The 24,616-nt window shown below is 37.7% G+C and overlaps 1 protein-coding gene across 4 annotated transcripts in view; it reads right to left on the bottom strand.

The window, feature by feature from the left end:
- Positions 1 to 24,616, bottom strand: part of LOC122570335 (disintegrin and metalloproteinase domain-containing protein 10-like) — a 163,426-nt gene that overhangs the window by 31,920 nt on the left and 106,890 nt on the right. For all 4 annotated transcript variants that reach the window (XR_006317789.1, XM_043732504.1, XM_043732503.1 and 1 more), the window contains 4 exons: positions 12,832 to 13,102; positions 10,640 to 10,798; positions 8,911 to 9,095; positions 3,935 to 4,075 (listed from right to left, as the gene is read on the bottom strand). Coding sequence is in view for 3 of the 4 variants with exons in the window: in XM_043732504.1 (XP_043588439.1) it covers positions 3,935 to 4,075; positions 8,911 to 9,095; positions 10,640 to 10,798; positions 12,832 to 13,102 (756 nt within the window). In the remaining variant the exon portion in view is untranslated. The remainder of the gene's footprint in view (positions 1 to 3,934; positions 4,076 to 8,910; positions 9,096 to 10,639; positions 10,799 to 12,831; positions 13,103 to 24,616) is intronic.

The raw sequence follows: 24,616 nt of genomic DNA, 5'->3' as shown, positions 1-24,616 counted from the left end.
CACTGCTGCTCGGTTGTGTTTCTCTCGATCCTAGTACATCAGCTATTGTACCTGTACGAGCTGTTCAATGTTCTCTACCTTGATTTCAATTTAGTACCTACCAAAATGAGACACCATTTCGCTGATATTCTCATTGTCAATGAAATAACCACGACTAGTAGACAGACCGTGTGTGTGTGTGTCTCTTTGTCGATTATTTCGTTGAAAATTATTTGGTCTGGTTCGTTCTTCTCGACTGGCTAATTTCAAGGCAAACCGTGTCGCGTTTCAACGCAGAGAGAGAACCGTTAATATTTAGAACGTTCTCCAGGAACGAGTAGCTGTTATTTAATAACGGCTCGGCCATTATTATATCAGCGAAACACGAAGCGAAATACTAGCGCGAAGGTGACAGACGCTGTTCCGACGAGACGTTATTGTACCTGTCGCACCGAGCAACGTGAAACGATGTTACATTATCCTGACACTCGACAAATGTGCCTGCGTGAATTGTCCGCGTAATCTGCATCGAAATTCCAATGGGATTACGCGTGTACTGAATTTTTCATCGAAATATTCTCTGTAAAAATTCGCGGCGGGCGAACCAGTGATTAATTATAGAAGATTTTTGGAATTTTCGGCTGTAGACAGATTTTGACTTGCTATGTGTAAAACTAAATAATTAGATAGGAACAATGGAATAATTTAAATGTAGGCTATAGTTTTCACAAAGGATGGTGAATGGTAAGGGATGGAATACTGTTGTGGGGTAGAGAATATTAGAATTAAGATGTTAGTATTCGTTTGAGTATATTAATTATGCGGCAGAGAATGCAAGATTTGGGAAATAAAATAAGGAACGTAGGAAATAGAAGAGTAGTGTGAGATAGGGAATGTTGGGTGTGGAATGTTAGCATTGGCTTGTGTATATTAGATATGGCGTTAGGGAATATAAGAACCGAGCGATGAAATAAGGATTATACAATAAAATAAGAGGATATGTATAAAACTAATATGTCCATTGGTTTAGTTTTTCTCATGTCGATAATTTGTACCGTTTATATTAATTGACCAAATAATTAATTGGATACGAAGAAAAATGGATTTCGATAGTAAAATCACGCTACAACCCTAACGATGCAATTGTGCTTATTAGTCATCACGCTAACTGCAAACATTTCGACCGAAATTGCGTAATTATGGTAGACAATGCAAATTCAAATGCATTGGGGAATGCATGTACACCAATGCACTAGAGGTAACTCGTATTAACGTTTTAATGTAATCAATAACTGGAATATAATTATAATATGGATATATTAAACAACCTAATTAAGTATCGTATTAGGTATCATTTGGTTTTCAAATTTCACGTAGAAGAATATGACATGTAATATGAAGTAACTTCTAACAAAATCGATATTATATTCCGACAAAATTTACTGCCTCTAAAATTGCAAATGTCATCTACGATGCAAATATTTTTCATAAATAATGGAATGGAACCAACGATGAAATCGAATTTGCTAAATTGGAGAAAATCATATTTGCGTCAAATTGTAACTCGATTTATCAAATACTTTTAACAAATTAAATTGTCCTGTAATTTGACAACTCATACTATTACTTAATTGACAAGTTACTAGTTATTTATTAGTCAGACTATTTTTAGAAAATATTATATGTTTTGTGTTAAATACAATAACGAAATGACTTGTAATTTATAAAATTTATTTTATTCTTTTATCGTGTCATGACGACCAGTTAATTTCAAGCTCTCATTTTTACGAAAGTTTTCCAATGATATTAGTTCCAGTTATTTAAACATTCTTCTGTCTTCCTATAGTAAAAATATTTACCAATCTTCTTATTTCCATGGAAACATAAAAGCACGATTATCCTTTAGTTAAACTATTTTCACCACGTGAAAACTAAAAGGTGGTACACCTCGCATAAATAGTCTATGATAGAGAAACATTCATAGTAGCCATCTTCAAAAGCATGCGCTGTATAAACGGATAGAGAGAAAGTGGCGGCTTAAATCAGCTCGAAGGATCGTCGAAAGCAACTCTATATATATTATATGGTTTCAATGATCCTAACTTAGAAATTCCAACCACATGGAGCTACGATTCGTTACTCGTCGGAGATGTGGTTTGGTAATAATTAATCCCGGCTATATGGAAACTTTAACTTCGTTCGGTGGAAACTTTAATGTGATATAGTTTCTTGGCCAGCTCTCTGTCAGTTGTTGCTATACGACGTCTGAACACGAATTAATCGAGTGGAATGGCGGGATTCCGCGAAAGAGATAGCACATTCGAAATATCACATTATATTGGACCGAACGTTACTCGATAAAGCGATACTCTCATTCAACTATTAGGGATTTTACTTGAACATATAGGCATTCTTGGTGAAAACGGATCGATGGATCGAAACTTCCTCGCCATGTTCTTTGAACAAGGGTAGGATTGGTAGTTAGAAAGCTGGGGAAACATCGACTCCAGAAATAAATCAAAAGAACGGAAGAATTGTAGGTTCCGTTTGACATTTTCAGGAATAGTTGATTAGAGATGAGAGAAATCCGAGGGGAAGGAAGGAACCAACGATTAATCGACTGTAGCAGAGATGATTAGATTTGGTATGCGAGTGGTAAGGATTTTGAGCCGATATTCGGCGAGGTTTCTTTGTCACGTGATGTTTTATGATCCGATTCGTGTGTCTTATATCTTTATGACCTTGTATGAGAGATTCTAGAAAGCGTGTGGATGTAATTGTATATCTATTAAACACTGTTAAGTAATAACGTAACTGTTTGTTTAAAGTAACAACAAATTCAATGAAATAAAAAGAAGAGAGAGAGAGAGAAAAATAGAATAAGACCAAGAGGAAGAAAGTAGAGTAAAGTAGAATAAGACAGTCTAGAGAAACAAAGGGTAGTCAAGTAAAATAAGAGAATCTAGTTGCCCAGTGTCTTAGATAGCAAAATAATGAAAGCCAAGTCAAGAAATGTATTTTTTACAAAAGGGGCTTGAAAATGTATTGCCAATTAATATCGTAATCGTTTGTTCAACAACGACAAATTGAATGAAATAAGGAAGAAGAAAGGAAAGAAGTGCACGATAGAATAAGACAATCTAGCTAGTGTCTTAGTCAGACATCACGATAATGGAAACCAAGTCTTGGAATGTATTTCTATAGCCTCTGAGTCAATTAACGAGAGAATCACTCTGCAAAAGGTGATAAATGTCGTCCTAATAGCCTTCGATAGGGAAGACGCGGTGTAGGCTTTCATTTGTGCAATCTAACCTTCACGTGTTTATTAACTATGGTATTAGATAACGACTACCGGCGGAACCGAGGATGCTTTAAAGTCACGGAACAGGGGAGTTTGCGCTTAACGAACACTTTGCGACGAGCCAATGATGACCGACACGAGACGTTTCATTAAAGTTGAAAAGTCGTGCCGTGCAACGTGTTACTCATCGGGTCTTGGCATCGACGATTTCGTGTAAATTTCACGCAAACGAGCACTTTAATTAACGAACGAGTGCCGAAAGTACTTTCAAGGATCCTCATCGGGCGATGTCCAACGCATACCGATGTATGTGGATTAGTCGAGCCTTTCACCTTCGGGTTCAATTCAACAATGATTTTCTTTAATTAACCTCACTCCTGGTATTCTACGTTCCGTTTCATGTTAATGCCTTCTATGACTTGAAACAATAAATTTGTTTTAGAAATTCTCGTCAAAGGAATCAACATCTCATAATATACTTAAGACGAAAGTACGATATAATATTAATGAGATATCAGATTACTTTGATCAAGTAACTTTCGCCACTTTTTCAAACTTTGAGTTTTTTTTTAAAATGTATAACACCGTCAATAGTACGAGTAATACATAATTTATGACAAATCGTGGAGAGGACAGATAAAGCAATTTACTTACCGGAAAACAGCTCAAGAAATTCTTCAACCCCATAAGTCCCAGTGAATCTGTAGCTTGGATCGTTCAGTGCATCGTCACCATGAACTTTAATGCGCTTTATCATGAAGCTAATATTATCTGGCTGGCCATCCTGATTGAAATCTGTAAAATAGCGAAAAATACGTTCGATATGGAAAAGGAGAAATGAGAAATTCAAATTGCAACATTGGACGGATTAAAGTCCGTTTGCGGAATAGACATTGTGGTACTGTGAAATTCATAGGAGTCGAGAGGAACTACTCATCGAGGTAACCGATAGCTGATAAGGAAAATCACCGGGGCTCCAGACGAGTAATTTTCGGGTTTCCCCCAGTGATCAATGTATTCCGAAACGGTTGAACCGTCGCGTGGTGGAAAGCATTTAATCAAACACCTCCTCCGCGGGAATACCAATCGAAACTGGAAAAACGATTCCGTGACACGCGATCGTGATTCCTTCCCACCGCTGAATTCTCATGATTTTTCAAGTGTAAAACGAACCAACGGCCGTTCATGCAGATTTCTTTGATTGGCCGTTATTACGAATTAATTTTGACAACGCGTCGCAAAAAAAAAAAAAAATTACGAGTCAAGCGTAATTTTATTCTATGGAGAATTCGTCTTTCGTTCAAGGTTTCCGATCTTTCAACTTTTAATCGACCATGTCGAATTATAAAATAATCCTTGGTATCACGCGTATGAACACGACATTTAAATGTGTCCTTTATTTTTAGTGATATTAGAGAATATTTAAGCATTCAAATTGGTGATTAATATTAGTGGCAAGATAATTGAGGTGATAATTAATTCGATTGAATTCAGTAACTTTTCTATTTTATTTATTAAGATCTTCATTGATGATTCCAAGGAGGAAGAAGAATGTTGTGGACGAAAGATATTATTTAGATCATTTCTTTCAATTTTTCAGCATTCGTAGCATTTCCATCTATATCTATAATATATACATTTTCGTGAAAAATTAGGTATTCGATTTAAATTGAGACACCTTGTACGTTAAAGCAGTGAAACTTAGAAGATACGACAGTAAGATTTCCAATCTCACATAAACGATGCAATTCCATGGTAATGTCTCCAGATGTTTGCGCGTGTGCATACGTAAGCAACCTATTCCAACGTCAACGCCGAGCATCGTTACATCTATATCTGACATGTAATGTATATGTGCATTTGGTAATTAACGTAAAATCCATTGTATTCAAGTTTGATGTTGCATTAATCAGGTCCGCTTCAGCGTACGTCATGGTAGCGTGTGCGTTGGCGAAAACATGGATATCGGGTTCAATTTCAAGCAAAGGCTTCTTAAATCTCTAAATAATACAAATGCAATGCTCTGAAACAGCCAAGTATGATTGAACACAAGAAAATTGAAGATGAAGAGACTGAAATATTTATTGGATGTCATATTTGCATGCGTTTGCTTTCCAATAAAGTTTTCTAACGATAAAATGCAAGTTCCATGTTTCAAATACAGTCACACGAAAATTTGAGGAACTAAAGATTACTATACGAGCCTCTCAAAAGCCAAACCGATCAACTCGATCTTTTTTAAATTTATTAGTTTCGGTATGTAAATAAACGATTAAAATTCAATCCTCAAAAAACAAACAGCAAGGTAAAATTTAAGGTAAATTTAAAAACAGTGTTTGTAATATCATCAATTTTCTGTATTTTTCAATCTATAGAGGTAATATCACTAACGTTATGTAGTATTCATTCGATCTAAACGCAAAAGAAATCTTACATGAGGAAATCAAACTCGTCTTATCGTTATCAATATGTATTGAAAAAGTAATCAGACAAATAAAATCGTTTAAAAGGAGTATCGCAAAGAATATCGCGTGTAGTTAATAAGTAACATTAATTTCAAGATAAAGGAAAAAATTAATAGTCACAAGCAAGATGATCAAGACTTTGAAATACTTATTTCAGAAGACTATCCGTTGATTAAAGATCAACCTCAAACGAATTAATTAATGCTTTAAAATTATCCCTGATCGAATGAACGAGGTAGATTCTGGAGAACTTGTAGAATAAAATCAAGTAGAACGAGTCAATGCATAATCAGACCAATCAGGCTCAACTATGCGTATAGCTGTATAAAATAGGTGTTTCTTTTCCAGAGTTATTTCTATCGCGACAAGTCACGAGAAATTTGTTCTAAGCCTATGTTCTACGCATAAAATTAAAAGAACAAAAATATAGAAAGACGGAAACAGACGGTGCTTATTATTGAATAGCTAAAAGGCGATCGTCACGTGAGACTCGTGTTACAAAGTTGCTGGTTCGCGTTCCGATGTCGTAAAAAATTACTTCGCAAACAAATAAAGGGGTAACGCATCGCGTGACAGCTGTCTCGGATATGCCGCTCGGAAATAAAGTTTTTTTTACGTGAGTGCGCCAGATAAGGATCGTAAACGCGGCTGGTCGTCAGGGTTCTCAGGCGTCCCAGGTGTAATGACTAACATTCGAACTTCCACTTTTGACCGATATCACCGTCGCGATATCCCGTTATCGCGTTAGCTTTATTTTCTACCGTAATAATATCCACCGAGCTTCCGTAATATTATATAATAGCCGCGTCCACGGCGTTTACACGGTGAGTTCATTGCGCTGTAATAAAGTCGACCGGTTAAACATAAATTTCAAAGATTGCGACGTTAAATTTAAATCATAAAAATCACAATGATAGCACGGAAACATTAATTCGCTTTTAAATAGCGCGGCAAAGTTAATTGGTTAGGTTTCAGGTTTGAAAGATTTGACATAAACACGAAGCAAATAATTCAGCGTTAAATTGACGCGATGGAGTTAAGTGGTTAAATCGAAATTTTGAAAGATCGTGACATTAGCAGGGAGATAATGGTCGGTCCGTTAGGTTGCGCGGTCGTGCAAAATCGACGGAGAAACACGGAATCGTAATGCAAGAGGGACAGGGGCAATCCTTAATCGGTGCAATTCCGGATCTCTCGTCGGACAAGAGCGTTTAGCTAGGCGGCCACCGAGTTGTACATATCGCGATGGGAAGAGAGTTAATGCCGTCTAATCCGGAGACAAAGGGAGGCACGTTTGGGCTGGCATTTCCGAGGGGTGGTCGATCGGTCATCCGAAATGTTCGCGTGTAGAGATGGCCGATAATCGCGCGACCATCGTTCCGGAAGATCGATATCCTAACTCGCAGTATATATTCGGTCAAGTTAGATAGAACGAGACGGAACGAACAAGTAGGAAAGAGAAATGGTTGGAAGAAGAGGGAAAGGAGACGAAGACGGAAACGTCAGCGGAAGACTAGCTTTATCCGCGAATCGTACGACGGAAGAGATAGGGAAGTCTAAGTAATACACTAGACCAGCCCGCGTGTAGGCGCGGTCACGCTACGTTAAACACGGTTCAGTCACGAGACACAAATATTTGCTTGTTGTTACGGCAGGTGGTGCGACGTTTAAAGCCCTTCTGCCAGTACGAGCTTTCCCGTGCTTCGCTTGTGCGTCCGCTCTTGGTTAATATTCGCAAGCCGCACTGGCCAAATGAGATTTTCAGGAACGCTTTCCTCTGATTTGCGAAGCTTTGTACGCCTGTGCTGAACGTCACTATCGATGAACTTGATTGTTTCTCAGTTGTACTCGAAGTAGATGAAATAATTCCATTAAACGGCGGATTATATGTATAATTTGCGTGGATAGTTCCGGCTTCAAAGAACAAATTTCTAGAGAGACGTAGGGCCGAAATAATAATCAAGAAATTGCTGAAATTGAATAGCTCGAATGGTGGACTAGATACAGTAAAATAGAGCTATTTGCATCGTTTAAGCTTGGGCGTTTAAAATTCAATATATTGAGAATATTAATATTACTTCTTTCCTGTTGACGAGTTATATCATCGTAGGAAAGTACGGCCATCAAGCTATGAAATGTATATCGTTTAAAAATTGTTTATAATCGAATCTGACGAATTACGAGACAAATTACTTGGCTCGAGTCAAATAACGCTATTTTACCCTAATGTGCTGTTTCTTTTTGGGGAAAAGTTTTTTGATCAAAGGAAAGAAGGGGGTAGTTTATCTTTATTCGAAAGAGTAGAGCGAAAGCAATTTCAGGAAGGCAGTATGCGATTCTTTTCTAGATTCTCCTCCCGTCTTATTCCTTGATAACCATCGTTTAAAGTTTACGCATTAGGTGTGTGTAGCGGCGCAATAAAGTTCCACGGAATCAATCGGTCAACGTCAGACACAGAAACTGACATTAATCGGTCGCAGCGCAGAAAGGAACCGCAGTAAGGCTAAGGAACATTCATTTCCTCCAATCGCCGTTGGCAGAAAGTTGGTTTAACTGGAAGGTCCGGGAAAGTTTTAATTGGTTTGCGAAGTTATTACAGCGGAATGAGACAGAAGACGCGCACTTGTTAGTTCGGGAGGAAACGTTGCCGATTGCTACACCGGAAAGACGAAAGAATTTTCATTGCTGTCCTGATACTTCTCCTCCGACGACCAATCTCATAGAACATTTCGACGAATTATGTACCGATCTCGTACGAAAACTCTGTTGGAATTTGGTTGAACAACAGATACTAATCAGATTTGTAAGGATGATAGAGCGGATGATTATTACGGGAGGTTAAACTATTATTTTGTTGCTAGGTAGAAGGAGATGAGTTTGCTCACATTCGCTGTTCCGTTCGCTTACATTCGCTGGCTAAGACTCTTTTCAAGACTCAAACATATACACACACTCATGCACATTCTTTTTGGCTTAAGCCTACGTCCCTCACAAGAATAGCACGTAGCTATCAGCCTGTCATCGCCTACTTACATTAAAACAAAACAAAAAATTATCGGCAATCGGTTCCCATCTGTTCTTTTAAACTATCTACAATGTATCACCTATCCTAACTTATACTCTAACATTACAGTCTATTATAATCTATTAATAATTTTTATATACCTGTATATCTATAAATTGAGTTGACACGCTGTACATGCCGAGTCATCACCTCGATACTGGCCTCTTCAGATTTATAATGATTGAAGAACGTGTGATCCGCTTGCAGATACAACATACAAGTGGTTTTCTTCGGATCCACGGACGTCCTTTTGCGGAGCACTCGAGAATATCGTTCCCTGTACAATCTGATTGCAAAGAAATGATGTCTGTTTTTACTAAATACAATTAGCCTGACAAAGAAGCATGCGCCATCAAAAGAATTTTAATTAATGCCCGCATATTTCCAAAATTCGAAATTTCTTTCATTTCAAACATGTTTTCCGTGTTATAGCCTCCTAATTACACGGAACTTCGTAGAAATAAAAATTTTTAATTTCTAACCTCTGAAGCTTGAACAACGAGATAACTGAGTTATCGACTTCAACGGTGAACGGGAAAAATTTCTAAATTCTATGCGTACTACGTCCGAACTTGGTTCGTAGGCTGTAAAAAAGAACAGGATTTTCGATGTCGCGATAGTCGATTTAACCGATACGCGATCTGCACTTGAACAACAAATCAAATCTCTTCACCAGAAAAAGAATCCGATCGCGGGAAACGTCCGATAAGCATAACTCGGTCGCGGGCAACGTTAAATTGGATTGTTCGATAATGGTGTTTGCTCTCGATTTTTGACGTTTTCATCGCTATTCGCTCACGGATAGTCTGGCTTTTCTCTGCCCGGAAATGGGTGTGCTCTTTAAATGGAAGCGCAAGCATAGCACGGCAAACAGTCCGGGGGAAGAATCGACGGGACGATAAGTAACCGTTGCGCTTTTCTTCCCCAGCAACGGGCAACTTTCTTCCTTTGACCTGGCTTTCCCAGCATCTGCTAGAATATTTCATCGACGTGTTCGTAGAGACGGGCTAAGTGGAAGCAGAGTGGAAAACGTTGAACACAACCGGGAAGGAAGAAAAGAGTCGAACAGGGTTAAGGAAGAGGGTTGGGGGGATGAGACCGGTGATCGAGAACGAACGACCGTGTAAAACTTTTACAGGCTGTATAACTTTTTATTTTTTCCAACTTTCAGTCGCTACCGTAAAAGGGGAAACGGGGGATTTCAATTAGTTGCACGGAAGACACTTGGCCTCTTTTCGATGCAACTTGCAGCGGAGACATGAGTGAAACGAGGCGGTTCATGGTCAGACAGATAAAACGAGTTAACCTGTTAACTGGGTCGTTCTTTCTATAACCACGGAGTTAAAAATTGATGAAAATAAATTAATTTTTAGTCTAGGCATTTCTTCTATATGTAAATATGCTATAATTAATTTTTAACAATTATGGAATGAAACATTTAACGAAACATTTTAGGTCCTGTTTGATTAAATTGTCTGAATCTATTTATCAGAATGAGAATTATTATGTGAAAAAAAGTATAGATGGTAGAATAATGAATGAATAATTCTGTAACATATAACTGTTTTGTTATCCAATAAATTCTCCTATATGTACAAGAGTATTCGAATGACGAATTACCTACTCATCCCCGATAAACGGACTACCCAAGTAGTATTACCTCGGCGCGATCAGACAGACGATATTCACTTTCAGCCGACTCAAAGGCTTAACGTAGATGTGTAGGCAAAACATTTTTAAATTAAAGGAAACTTCAGCATCTTCTTGGAAGGATGTACAAATCTTTTGTAAAGTTTTTATTAAAAAGGAAGATTAAATTGAAAAGCTTACCTATCGAGTAACTCTAAATTGTGCGAGCTCGCCGTGGGGTCTTTCTTCCTAACGTCTTTCGGATAGAAGCCCGGCTTGGCACGGGAGTTCCCCTCGTTCAGGTGTTGATAAAGCGGCCGCATTGTGTCCCCGAGATATCCACTCCACGTCCTGTTCGTCCTGCGAACGATTTTTCGTCGGTAAGCGTTTGGAAAACTACAGCGCGCCAGTGAATCCCTCATGCTGAACTGATCAACTCCGGCCGCCCGGGATAAACGAGAGAAATCGTCGGGGTGCGGCAAGGAGATAAGAGTGACATATGTTGGGTAATACGTAACAGGCTTGAAGCCAATTTACTTCGAGAATCGTTGCCATCGGGCCTCCTGTCGAATCTCTACGCGTTCGTATCAAGATGACCAAAGCCACGTCTTTGAATTACAGCATTTCACGAAAGTATTCCAATACTTGTAAAAATCTTTTCTGAGTAATATTGTATAACACTCACATTATATAATAATATGAGTATATTATGTGCGTTATACGAAACATTTGAAAATTGTATTGCTACTGTAAAGAGATTCGATTATCATCATTACATTGGTCAAGTTTGAAGTAAATCTGAAAATGTACATAGATGTTATAAGATACTTAGTGCAAGCATATATCTCGCAGAGACCATAAAAGTATTTAAACAACCAATTATCCATTATGCGATTCATGCTGTATATTAATTTTTTGACTAAATATATATTCGTATACTGTACACACTGTATATTAAAACTCGTTAAAGTTTCTCATTTTTATTCTCTCTCTTTTTTTTTATTCTTTTCTTTATAAGATTCAGTACGTTCCATTTTTACGAGTCTTTTATATACCAACGCAGTTGCCGCGTTTTATGCGTTTTTTTTCACTGTATCCGTTTAATTCCTTGCGTGCGCGTGACGTGATTTCGAAAATTCACCAGTGAAGCCATAGACGAAACGAGCGCTTAAAGTGTTTAGAGACTGCGCCACGCTGTTCCAACGACCTCGATATATAGCAGAAACGATAGGTTGTTGCGCGTAGATAGAAAGATTGCCTCGAATTCTTTCTATGCCATCTGACCGGAATATCCAATGAGATTCGCCATTACTCCCGCAAAACTCATTCCGCTGATAAACTTTGGAATGAAACGAGGTAAGAATCTAATCTGTGTTAAGTATATATTTATTTTCTAATCACGCAGTTGGATAATTATCAAACTTTGATTTATTTTATATGCGCAGGGAAAATAGTTATATGAGTAAATAAAAAAGATGTTATTAATTGAGATGGGATTAATTAATAATAATTTGAAAAAAAAAATATAAAAATTCACTTTAATAAAATGTAATTATCGAATTATGGATGAAAATTTTCGAAATTAAGAAAATTTACAGTGAAGATTTATGTGATTTAAGAGCCACTACAATAGTCAGTTAGAACGTAACTAATATCACGTAACTGAAACTAAAATTTCTATGCAACACAATTTATTCAATTATTAAGATAACTTAAAATCTGTTTCCTTCTCTCCAGCAACTCTTTCTGAGTTCCATGCCAGAGAACATTATAATTAATCAATGCTAGAGCTGCTTCCCTCTCTAATTCTCTGTTAAAATGCGTTCTCTCTGTAATCGTGAGTGCACTTTGACGCGCGTGTCTCAGGAAATGATCGGTTTCCCTTGCAGAGCCTTTGTGTCGCGCAGCTTCCCTACTAATTTTGTTAACTTCGATTCATGGCACTGATGCTTTGAAACGTTAGTTATCGCGATCTCTAATGTAAAACTGGAATGCTTGATCTCTCGTACAGTTAACCGCCATTACGGTGCCATCTGAAATTCTATTAAACCGGTCAGTAGATACTAAGCCGGTCGATATTAAGTTTGTACCTGGAATATTGAACGTGTTAGATCATACGGGAAGATATTATACATCCAAATTGCATGCTAAGCTGTCTCAAATGCGAGACTAGGTTGGAAATTCAACTGTGAATGGCCAATTGAATTTCTTCTTATGTTATTCAAAGGGACAAAGATGACAGCGGCCGATGAATAACGAAGTATAATTTATGTTTTATTTAATTAAATTGTCTTCAGAGTCTTCGTACGGGAAATTGTATTTTTCATGTTGTCGTACTATTACGTCGAAATAATTAGCTTAATGGCAAACACAGGAGTTTAAAATGTATTTACCTTAATTCATTTAACGTGTTCTCTCGCAAAAGCTCACTGGCACACGGATACCCATTACTACGTGGGACGTTCACGTCCACGGAACGATACGCGATCGTATGGTGATGCACAGCGTCTGTTGTGTCTTTATCTTCGCCATCTTGCCGATGGCATACGAGGGGAGCGTATCTGCTGGTTGGTTCGATATAGATTTCGTCGGTTGCTGTAAAGATAGTTCCATCGAACAGTCCCTCTTCTGTTACGACCCCATGTACCGACGAGTTCTCATCGTCTGAAACAAAAAATAAAGAATTGATAGTTTATGCTGTTTAGTCGAAGTTGCGTAAATGCAACAGTATGAAGGATTTATATATGGTTTTATGTATTATATGTGGTATCGGAATAACAGACACGTTTCAGAATCCAGAAGCACAAATAAAAAATATAAAGAAGATTTTCTTTGACTTAAAGAAAAATATTCTATAATAGTTTATCACGTTATCATTAATATTCTAGTTTCTATTAAATTCATAAAACTCTAGGTTTCATGCAGGAGAAGAAATGAAGCGACGAAGAAATTACCGAACATATCTTTAGAATTCTCTTTCATAACCACAATGTTGGAAAAATAAAATTCGATATGTAAATTGACTGAAAAGAGACATTGTTCCCTTTCAGTGCTTTTTATCAAAGTCTTTTTATGCAATATTTGAAATCTTCTTTAGAGTTGTCGATGTCAAAAAGAGAGACAAAGATCTAATTTTCCGATTGTGAAATTCAGAGAGAACTATAAGAATTCGATCAGCGTCGTTGTCTAGCGTGAATGCACGTCAGTATGCTTCCTGAGTCACTTTGACCATCTTTTTCCTGAACGTTGCTACTGTGCTCATAAATCGTGAGATTTACGCGTGCAAGAACCGCGTACGAGAGAATCCGCGTTTATATCACAATTGCTCGCTCGGACATGGCCCCGGCAAGTGCGAATTTATATACGTTTGATCCGTTGCATCATCATAGCATATCAGATCGATGATGCATCGACGGGTTTCGTATGTGTGATTCGATCGTTTTCTTTTTATACTCCTTTTTCGAAGGTTCCCCCTTATCTTACTGTTGAATAAAATAATTCGATAAGAAAAATCCTGGAGTAATATACTAACCGTATGCCAATGTAGTAAAATGATTTAGAAAATAATTATTATGAGAAACTATAATCGTATCAACGACAAAGAATTACATATATTCCAATTAATTCATAAAATTCAAAGTTACATTTCGCATCTCGGTAATCTCAATATTACTCGGAATGTTGTAAGGACAGATAGTTGAGTTTAAAGAGTATATATAATAATAAAGTAAATCGTGAGCCAAGAGATTAATCAACATAAAAAATTCAAATTAGTGGAAGAATTCATAATAGAGATCCACTCATTGCTACTGTAAATGTATAAATATGGGACGCCACATTGGTTTCCATACATCGTAATATGGCTTGTTCAATACTTAATTGCAGTTTAATATCGAGATTAAACGCTCACGGCGATGTATTGTATTATTCATTATTTGATATTTACTTAACATTTAGGGTGGTTATCGAACGATTCTACGTACATACACGTGACAAAATGTGTGCACAATACTCGTTTAAAACGAAAACAATTTTTCACGGAGTATTCCGTAACATTTTTCTACGGATTATGAAATAACGTCCATAGCATTTTTATAACGCTACACTTTAATCTCGTCCTAGGTAGAATTTGATTTTGAAATCTTACGTTTAATCCTGAATATGAATGGCTATTCCTATTTTACTCTACTCCATTCTTCTTTAAATAATTTTACTAAATTCGCTGTTACAATATTTTCCTATATTTTGTGTCCTCGTTTAACGTAGACGCTCGCCCAGATCCATTTATGTTCTATCTCTATTATCTATTTAAATCCGTGCTGCAAAGTTCAAACGTGTCAAAAATAGATTGTCGTGGATGAGAAGAGCTAGAGGCCTGGATGTCGATCAAAATATTCTGTCCGAATTTTTTACTGGACACAATTCATAATATTTTTCCCCTGCACGTACCTATTGGAGCAGATAATTGAATTTTTAATACATCAACACCGAACATCTTCCAAATTACGAACAATTGATTAATTCGAGCGAAATGGAATTGAATTGTATCCTCTGATGTCCATTTCATCAACGAGTTTGTCATTCTTTCGAAATGGATCAGCTCGAGCGTCGATTACCCTTCGCTGATTGACTTTGAGTTAATTAACTATTATCAGGTTACAACATAAATTTCGATTCCCGTGGTGACATTGTTTGCGATATTATTCGCGCAGTTATATTGTGTAATACGTTTAATAGAGGAGGTTACTGTAATTCTTGTTTATATAACAATGTGTAATCGGAGAAGCCCGAAATTATAATACAATCTATATATTAAATATGTATATAGATAAATACAATCTATACAGGTATTTGCCATTTTGGTATGATCGTTTCATGGAACGATAACCATGGTTTACTTTTGAGAATTTCCATTTGAGAATGCAACGTTCAATGCCCTGTTGTTTTTACATACAAGGGTGCGCACTGTAAGATTCCTTCGCGTGCGGTTCTCTTCTATTCTGTCGAGAATCGTGTACATACAGAATGCAAGAAAAATGCAAAGCTAAGGGAAAGAACTGTTACTCGAAAGATAACGTTGCTCCTCAATATTTGGAATTGTGTACTATTGGATAGCGTAGGAATTTTTAAAATGATATTTCTGGAACAGTGAAAACAAAACTATAATTGAATGATATACTAAAACAATGTTAAAATATAAAGGTATACGTATCCTCTCTTGTTCTATTTTTCAATTTCTTCCATTTACTTCAAGTAAAATATATATATCTATATTGTCAGGACCTACAACGTTTGGATCATACAGCCGTATATGAAAAATGGTTAGAGAGAATACTAAATATTTAGAAATGTTAGGTATAATAGGAGCGAAAGTTTTCACCAGCAAAGATTAGAATCGTCGTTAAGCATTTGACATCTCTTGTACGTCGTGTTGCTTTTCAATAATCAGTAACCAATTGTGAGAAATGCTAGGAGTGTATATATTTATATATTATTATAATAGAGAATTTGGAAGCTTTACAGGACAATAGGTACATAATCCTTTAGCAAATAAATTAATTGTAATAAAATCTGATGTATTTTCCAATTAATTACAGGAAATCGTATTCCTGAATTTCTAACCCTTCTTCAAACTCTAATCTCAAGCATTGAATCCATTTACGCATCTCTATCAATGGAAGCTCAATCACTTCTGGAAAATAATAGCCCAAAATTTTTCTTCCCACATTAGGTTTTCCGATGGAAAATGATTTAATTAATTGAGATCGAATAAAGAATGAACAATAAGGACAAGATTAAATATAGTCGAGTTATCTTTTCCAGCTTCATCGGAATTCTTTTAGCAAATATAAGCCGTCCTCCTTGATCGATTAACTTGGAATTTTAAACTTCGCTAAGTTTAAGTAAGATTGATATTATTCCAAGTATCGTCTTACTTCTTCTTCCTGTTTACTCAAAATATAACGAACGTGGAGTATAGAACTCGTAACACTAAAAAGACAAAGCATCCTTTAAGGATTAGGACACGTAAAACGCGTTTTAGACGTCATCGAATACTGATCTGCCAAATTTCTGTCAAAATATCATGCAGCTGATGTTTTATTGTTTTGGACTGAAAACTCTATTGAGTACCTTTTTTCTAAAATGCTTTGCGTCATGGGAATATCCGTCGGAAACTATATTTTCGAAGGCATATATATCATCGCTATCTTCAAATTTCGCATAAATGCAGAAAAATCGCAGTCGATTCATCAGAAAGGAACGAAGCGCGTTAAAACTAAGATGCGTTAACGAAATGATATCTTTCGATAGTATTTTTCAAATGTTAAGGCTAATAAAATTACTATTAAGCAAATGTATTTAGTCGAAGTACAATTATAATTGAAAGCATCTCATAGTACTTATATGCAATTTAAACTTACTCTGTCTAAGTTCGACCCTACTTAAAAGTGTTAGAAGTTCGAAACTTTCAATTAGATTCGAACCTGCTCGCACTATACTTTACTCCATCGTTAGTTCATGTAACAGAATATCAGCTCGTGATATTTTATTCCGCATGCCGCGCCGCATAAGCGTAAAAGTTAATTAATCTCGCGCAGAAAAATCTGAAGCGATGGAAAGATTTGATTTTACTTCATACTCCGTCGCGTCAAAAGGGTCAGAGTTATTAAATATCTAACAATTTGTAAATATTCCTCGTTGATGATTTCCATTTTCAGACTTTAATCAGATTCCGAAAATAGTGACAACGGCTTTCGCGGGAAAAGACAGTTTCCCATGTTCTGTCCGCGATATTCGTGTCCGTTGGTTACGTTACAACGTGATGTGCGTTCTCTATGAATTTCCACGGTTCGCTCCTATTCATGTTTTCGCTCGAGGCTTCCTAAGCCGCCATATATTGTAAGTTACCTCTATTGTCCACCCCGTTTCAATACTATTGCCATTTCGAAGCGACTTTGGAAACCTTTTGTTCGAACGTATCGCACATTTGTTCCAGGTCCACGAGGCTGTACGGATTCCATGCGATCAGTTTCATCATCGGATCCAATCGCAGCGAATTATAAAACCCAGCGTGTATTCTACGATATATCTGAAATTTCTGGTATTATCTTCAATATTCCTTGCTCTTGCTATTCTGTGTTACGTGATTTAATAGTGTCACTTAATTCAGAGGATCTCAACCAATACTTGGTACATAATTTGAGTTGAACATATAACGAGGATCGTTTAATAGAATCAGAGACGGCGAATTTTGAATTATAATAATGCAAGAGGAACGATTATAAGAATCATATTTATCAATGTTAAAAGGACTAATCGATTGCATATAATTAAACCGATATAGAAATTCCCTGCCGGAGGTCGGTTTCCGCTGGAAACATCTAAATGTACAAAAGCACATAGACCCGTAGGATATTTGTAAATGAAAATTTCGAACACGTTGGTAGGATCAAAGAAAAGTTCTAACGCAAAATCAATGTGTAATATCAATGTTACGATATTAAGAGATCGTAAGAATCTACCCTTAAACAATTGCAGGACGAACTTAAACGAACTTTTTCGTAGAACTGCACGAACGATTGTCATATTTATACCGAAATTCTATTTCAGCAACGTTCAAAGGATTAATGGATTCTACGTAATTGCAACGATGTAGACATTCTCTCTGGAGACCGATGTTCAAAGAAACGACTTTGTAAAGAGCGTTGATCCTTCGTATTTGAAAAACGTGCAAATAACACGGTAGTACATCGAATCAATATAAATTTTTCAAACAAGCCGGACCGCGGACGGATTTGCGAGCTGCAGGATTCCCGGAAAGTCGATCGCGTTAGTTATCGAAGTGGAAAATAATGTCATGAATAATGGAGGAACGTGCCGCGGTATGTACTCCGTCGACGGGTGCAGTCGCATTGAGGGGCAGCGACCGTGCAAAAGGCAGAAGGGAGCAAAGGGAATGGGAAAGTAACTCTGCACAAAGTGCCCGAGCTGCTAGCTAATTCGCAGACGTACTCGCTCGGTTCTTCCCCGATGTCGACTCGTTTTCTTTGACGCGACGAAATAGAAAATCTCCGCGGTCACCCTCGGAGGGCGAATCCTTTCAGGCGACGATTGCGCGGATCACGGACCTTGTTTGATTAACAAATGAGCGATACTTTCTTTCCTTCGATCGACCACGGGAGAGAAGTAAAAGTCGTTAATTTTTTCCTTCGCGTTTGCTAGTGCCCAATGGAAAATCAATTAGGTGTCGTTTTACAGTTTATGGTCATTGAGTTAGGTTCACACGCAGAAATTTTGTTTTTCTAGCTACGATATAAAGATTGAAACTATTTAAACGATTCTGGGTACTGAAATGTTTGTTAGTGGATGATGGTGAGACATAATGAGTAGCTGAGGCGAAATTTCGAAGATTGTAAATTACAAAGCGCGGTATGTGACCTGTGATCTAATGTCTGTTCATGGATTGTCATTTGATAGCTGTTGAGATGTTTCAACGCAATGGAATTTGATAATCAATCAATTAATACAGGATAATTATCAAATAAATAAACAGTATTTTGGATGATATCGGCCGTTGTTGCTGCTGCGGCACGAATTTATATCAAGAATTTCACTTATTCTTGACAGATTTTTGTCAAAAATACCTTCTAAGATAACACAATTTTGATCCGACTTCTTTTAAAAATCTTACTTTCTAGTTAATACGTAGTGATTACAAATTCTTGTTTAGTAATGTTTAAATATACGTCGTTGTGTAAGATTCCGAGTCACTTTGGAGAGATTCGCGAGAGAAAGCGAAATTGTCGATGAAAATTCCGTCTGATCCGGCAGTTTATCAGGCGTATCGGCGGCAATTTGTCCCTTTAAGAGCCGGTTGTCGGTGGGCTTGGCCGGTTACATGTAAACGCACGTATGCTGCCGGTGTTTTAAATGCAAAATTGAGCCGGCTCTCTCTCCCCATGATGGAATTTAATTACAACGATCTGTCGTCAGGGGAACGCGGTCGCCGTTCGAAAAGCCAATCGTATTTCGACGGGTTCGAGTGACCAACGTGTTGATAGAAAGTCGATAACGGGTGGCAGCCTGTTCTCGCTCGCGACATGCAAACGACGCGGCCTCCAATCATTTCTCTTGCCATACGGAATACACTTTGCCCCGCCAGGCGTGATTCTGCAAGTGTACAAGGAGATAGACAAACCGTCCTCCATGAGCGATTTATGAGTCGGCCAACTCATGTAAATTGCTTGAAATCGCGCGAATGTTTGGGCAATAGCTAACACCGAGATACTGATTCTGCCTTTGACATCGTGTGTGCTAACAAAAGCGACCACGGTAATGAACGATTGGTGCAACGATGTCATGGAGTCCCGAGTTTGTTCATAGAAAATAATACTTCCGGAAGCAAGTGAAAGAAGTCGAAGGTTTACGAAGCTATTGTTAGTCGTGTAAAAGCAAGGAGATCAGCTCTAACGTTTAGTTAACAGAAAATTTGGCAAAGAGGGATCGATAGATGGGATAAAAGATTATGAACAATTCTGAGGCAATCTACAATATATTTGGAAACAGATTGTTTAACTAGCTATTATATTAATATCTTCAGTTGTAGTTATCCTAATTCAGTAGCATACGTATGTTACCCTATTTTTGGAATAATTCAAAATTGAACTTTAAAATGTTGTAGTACGAGTGATTAAAAATAATTCTACCTTATAACATGAAACGAAAGTCTCGTTAGGATAGAAATAGAATGGAAAAAGTCGAATAATTTTTGATACTGAATTTTTTATTCTTGAGATCTGGGAACTCGTAGTCCCGAGAGGTACACTATTTTCTTGCTGCTAAAGGATTATCCCAGGAGGAAAATAAAATTCAGCTGGTTCCCTCTTCACGTCGCCGCGCGTGTGCCGGCTTTTGCTCCAACGTCCTCTCCCTTCCATTCGCTTTTCTCAGCCGATCTGATGTAAAATGCTGGATACGTAAGATGGAGAACGCAGACGTCTCTGTACGTTTCTGAAAGGCTTCCCGTGGAAGTCCTTCGTGGTAAATCACTCGCTCTCGATCGAATCCCCCTCTTCGGTTTATCCATTTTCGGGATCGCAGACGAAGGGATTCGACGGCAGCCGTGACACCGCCGCTCCGATATGTTCTCCTTGCATCGACGTCGATCCCTTTTGGAATTTATGTGCCCGACGACTGGGAAAATTTCGAGGAAATTCCACCACCGTATGTGTGTGTGCCTTTCGGCCCGGAAAGATCAGCCTTCTCTCTGTCTCCGACAGGTTTCCACGCTCAGCCATGGAGGCTTTGACCTGACCAGTTTGCATTTAATTTGGGAACGTTTATTCTTCTATTTCCTCTCTTGACCATCGTTTCCTGATTCCTTTTTCCGTGATTCGAATCGTCGTATTTTACGAGTATAGAGCACAGACTCTGTCAGTGAATATTATTTGGTACACATTATAAAACTATTTTGGTCTGGGCGTGATTGAATCGTTTCTAAAATACTCAATTGGGTTGGCGAAATTCAAGCCATGTTCCGTTTCAATTTATAAAGCAATTAATGAAATTATTCGGAGAAATATCAGAAGCCTCAAGTAGACCTCAAACAACGTACGAACTTTAAATACAATTTCACCGAGCAGGAACGTATATAAGCTCAATTTCGTTAGTGGTGCATTAGAGTCCTCGACCTGGCGACGTCTCCCAATTATTCAAAACTTAATGCAGACCGTATCCACCCTCTCAAAGTCTATATATCCAGCTCGAAAAGTGGATCTGGCTTGCAAAGTGACAGAGCGGGCCCCAACACTGGCTACGTTTCAGCTCAGCCTTTTCACCATTTCCTTTCACCCTTTCTACTACTCTCCCTCTTCCCTATTCCTATTTCTTTTCCCTTGCACCCCCATGGTTCTCTCTGTCTCCCCCTTTTATACCTCACCTCTCTTCTTACTCGTTTCCAACCCTTTTCGTTTCACGTCTTTATCAATCTTCCTTGCACAGTCGGAGCGCGCAACTCCTTTTCTTTCCGTACGCAAGCTCTTCTGTTTATCCGCGTGAAAGCTACTCTTCCGTGAATCGAGATTTCAGAATCCGTCGAAAGACTCTTCTCTTTTGCGCGTGCATCCTTCTATTCTACTCCGGCGTAGCCCATTCGCGGAAACGCAAATGTGCAAATTCCATTCTCCGTTGCTGACGAGACGATGCTTCAGAATTAAATTCTCTCGCACGTTCAATCTAGTTGCGATATCTCATTTCGAATTCTTCTATCCTTTCCCTTATCCATATTATCCCTGCCTTATGATTCTTAACATAGAATTAATAAATATCATCCCAAATTTGACTATCTTCACTCTTAGCCTTCCACACATTTTTAAAGCACCTAACACATTTCGACAAAAGCTTACAATTCTAAACGTAAACCCGTTTGCAGCATCGTCAGCTGTGATTCATTATCAAAACGTTGTAAGCGAATTATTAACAATAAAATAATCTTGAAATTAGTATTGTATTTACGATTACGAAACCATAGTCGATCCTCTCTTAACTCTTTACAACTACTTATTTGAAAAGTGTGTAACACCTCTCGTAAATTTGAGCGAAAGATCAATAAAGGAGAATCGAATGAATCACGAATACACGTCACGTGGTTGGTTAGATAACGAAGTGCTTACTGATCGGGCGTTCATTTTGAAAATCGGCATCATTAATTCCCAGCACACGTCTCTATTTAACCCGATTCGATAAATCTCCGCCGAATGTTGCTAATTATCCGATAATAATACCGCGCCGGCGGGAGGCTAATTTGTGTCGCTTCGGACTTCACTCTAAACGCTATCTCCGTCTCTTCCTCTTTTTCATTTTCCCACCTCTCGCTATTCCTCTTTCGCTTAATACGTGCGTAGAATATTCCAAACGATTCATTTGCCAAGCACGATCCGAAAAATTGATCGGAACCCTGCTCTTTTTATCATCGTCTCATTAATGTTACGCCCGTATACGTTTCCTCGCCAGAATTATTCGTTTTTGAATCAAACAAGCTAGAATTTTTTACGTTCAATTCTCTCGAGTTTTATTAGAAAGGATCAAAGAAAAGGATCTGGTGTTTGCTATCGGAAAATAATTTTAAACGCTACTTACTATTGTAGCAGCGGCCGGCGAGTTTGAGAAAACGAAGTTTTCTTTTTCGAAAAGCTTTTAGAAAGTTGGCTCCATTTGGATGTTCCCTTTATTTTCCAATGGAAGTCAGCTTCCAGAAGAATTAAATCTTTCTTTCATCGAACTGCGCGTAACGTTTTAACGGTGTAGCAAACTTTTTCTAAGACTCCCCATTCTCTCCTCTGCAAACGCTTGAAAAACTTTCAATTCTACTTCATGGCGTTATTCTAATGAACGTTTTTAAAACATTGCGGGAAATTTCAAGTTACAAATTGGATAGTTAATAATTTCCCATTAAAATACGCAACTCCTTTGATCAAATTTTATTATTTATACCCCTATTAGTTTGGGAAATTATACTGTATTACCTTCAAACTTTCCTTTAAATTTAAATTTAAAACTTTACTACAAACTTTTCGCCGAATCCAATATGTTGTTCATTGCAGCTAATATGGTATTACTCGAAATATGAAAGGAAAACGGATTTATTACATAACTTATATATATATATATATATATATATATATATTAAAGTCGAACAATCTGCATAGAGCGTGTAGTATAATACGTACGTTCATCTAGCAGAGATGTAGCTCTTGGTGTTCACATGTCCACTGAATTTCTTCCATCAATGCCATATTTATTTTCCGTTAGCGCATCAGGATGGGTTTTGTGGTATGCATGGTCAGTCAACCCCGTTCGACTCACGTTGTATTCTATCGGGATCAGTGGTTACGAAAATTAATGCTGATGCCAGGCACGCCTGTTATTTGACGCCAGTGTAAGTGGTAAAACCTCGCAATCAACGCCAGTGATTGATGCGCCCATCATCGGTATCACTTGTGCTGTGTCACGAGATAGAGGAGTCACTCTTAAACAATAGTTTTCCTGCTTTCGATACTCGCCTGTCATAATTGGTCGATAACGGGCTTGAATATTTGTCACAGATCTCCTCGTCTTCGTCATTTTCCACTGGTTCGATTAATTGGGTCATTTAAGTTTCATCGTATATTCGTCAAATATTATTGTGTAGTAAACGATAAACTTAAACGATGAGTGATCGAGGGTCATGTAGAATAAAACAGATGTAACAGAGGACGAGTCGTTTTTCTGAATATTTTATACGGTTTTGTCACTGTATGTATCAGATCGACATAACAGATCTACGCTGTGTTTAGTAATATTTTTCTGATATTTCGTATGCAGAGTTTTTACATGCATTGGAAGTCTAGTGACACCAGTAGATATCTTTATGCATTATGTGAACATATCGTGCACCGCTGCAACACTGATATTGTAATTCTGACATGTTGTTTTCTTTTTTTTTTATGTATATATAATATCATCTGACGCATTTTTCTTATGGTTGAGCCAAACCTTATTAATATTCAATAAAGTAATGAGATATGATGAGAAGAAATTATAATTTGTAAGAAAACTAAAAACAAAGAATATTGGACATATGATCCAAAGGAAAATTACATTATAATCTGAGCTAAGAACATCGTGAAGTATCTTTTCTTTCTAAGTGATCTTCTTCGACCAATATTTTTTATATTTTTTATCTTTAGCGTGACTCGAGGGGAATGCAATCCTCGTTTGAAACGCTGGAAATAAGACCACGAGAGTCTGTTGTATCTCGTGCAACGTTCGAACGAGTCGCCAGCTCATTAGAGCCTCGATGTAAAGAGAAAATATATCGCGTGATAGAAAAGCCCGCACCTCAGCAAGGGGAGGGGTGGTTTAACGGAGGTATCAATTTTCTTAGAGGCCGTGGTTGGAACGAAATCGATTTAGGGACACGATAAATGGGAGGCGGTGTCAAATCATGAAATTCCGTAGACGGCTTAATTGCTCGAGTTTCGGATTCTATCAATCAGCTCGCTAATTGGGCCAGTCACGGCCTTGTTATGCAGCAAATTAGTGGTCAGTCTGCCGGCAAGATGGTGAATCCAAACGCGAAGATAGCTATTTCATTACCGTTACCACGATGCACCTTGTCATTAGTTCACTGTCGTTTCA

Source organism: Bombus pyrosoma, linkage group LG8, assembly GCF_014825855.1.
Source record: "Bombus pyrosoma isolate SC7728 linkage group LG8, ASM1482585v1, whole genome shotgun sequence".
Classification (NCBI taxonomy): Eukaryota; Metazoa; Arthropoda; class Insecta; order Hymenoptera; family Apidae; genus Bombus; species Bombus pyrosoma.
This window is presented reverse-complemented; position numbering and strand designations above follow the sequence as displayed.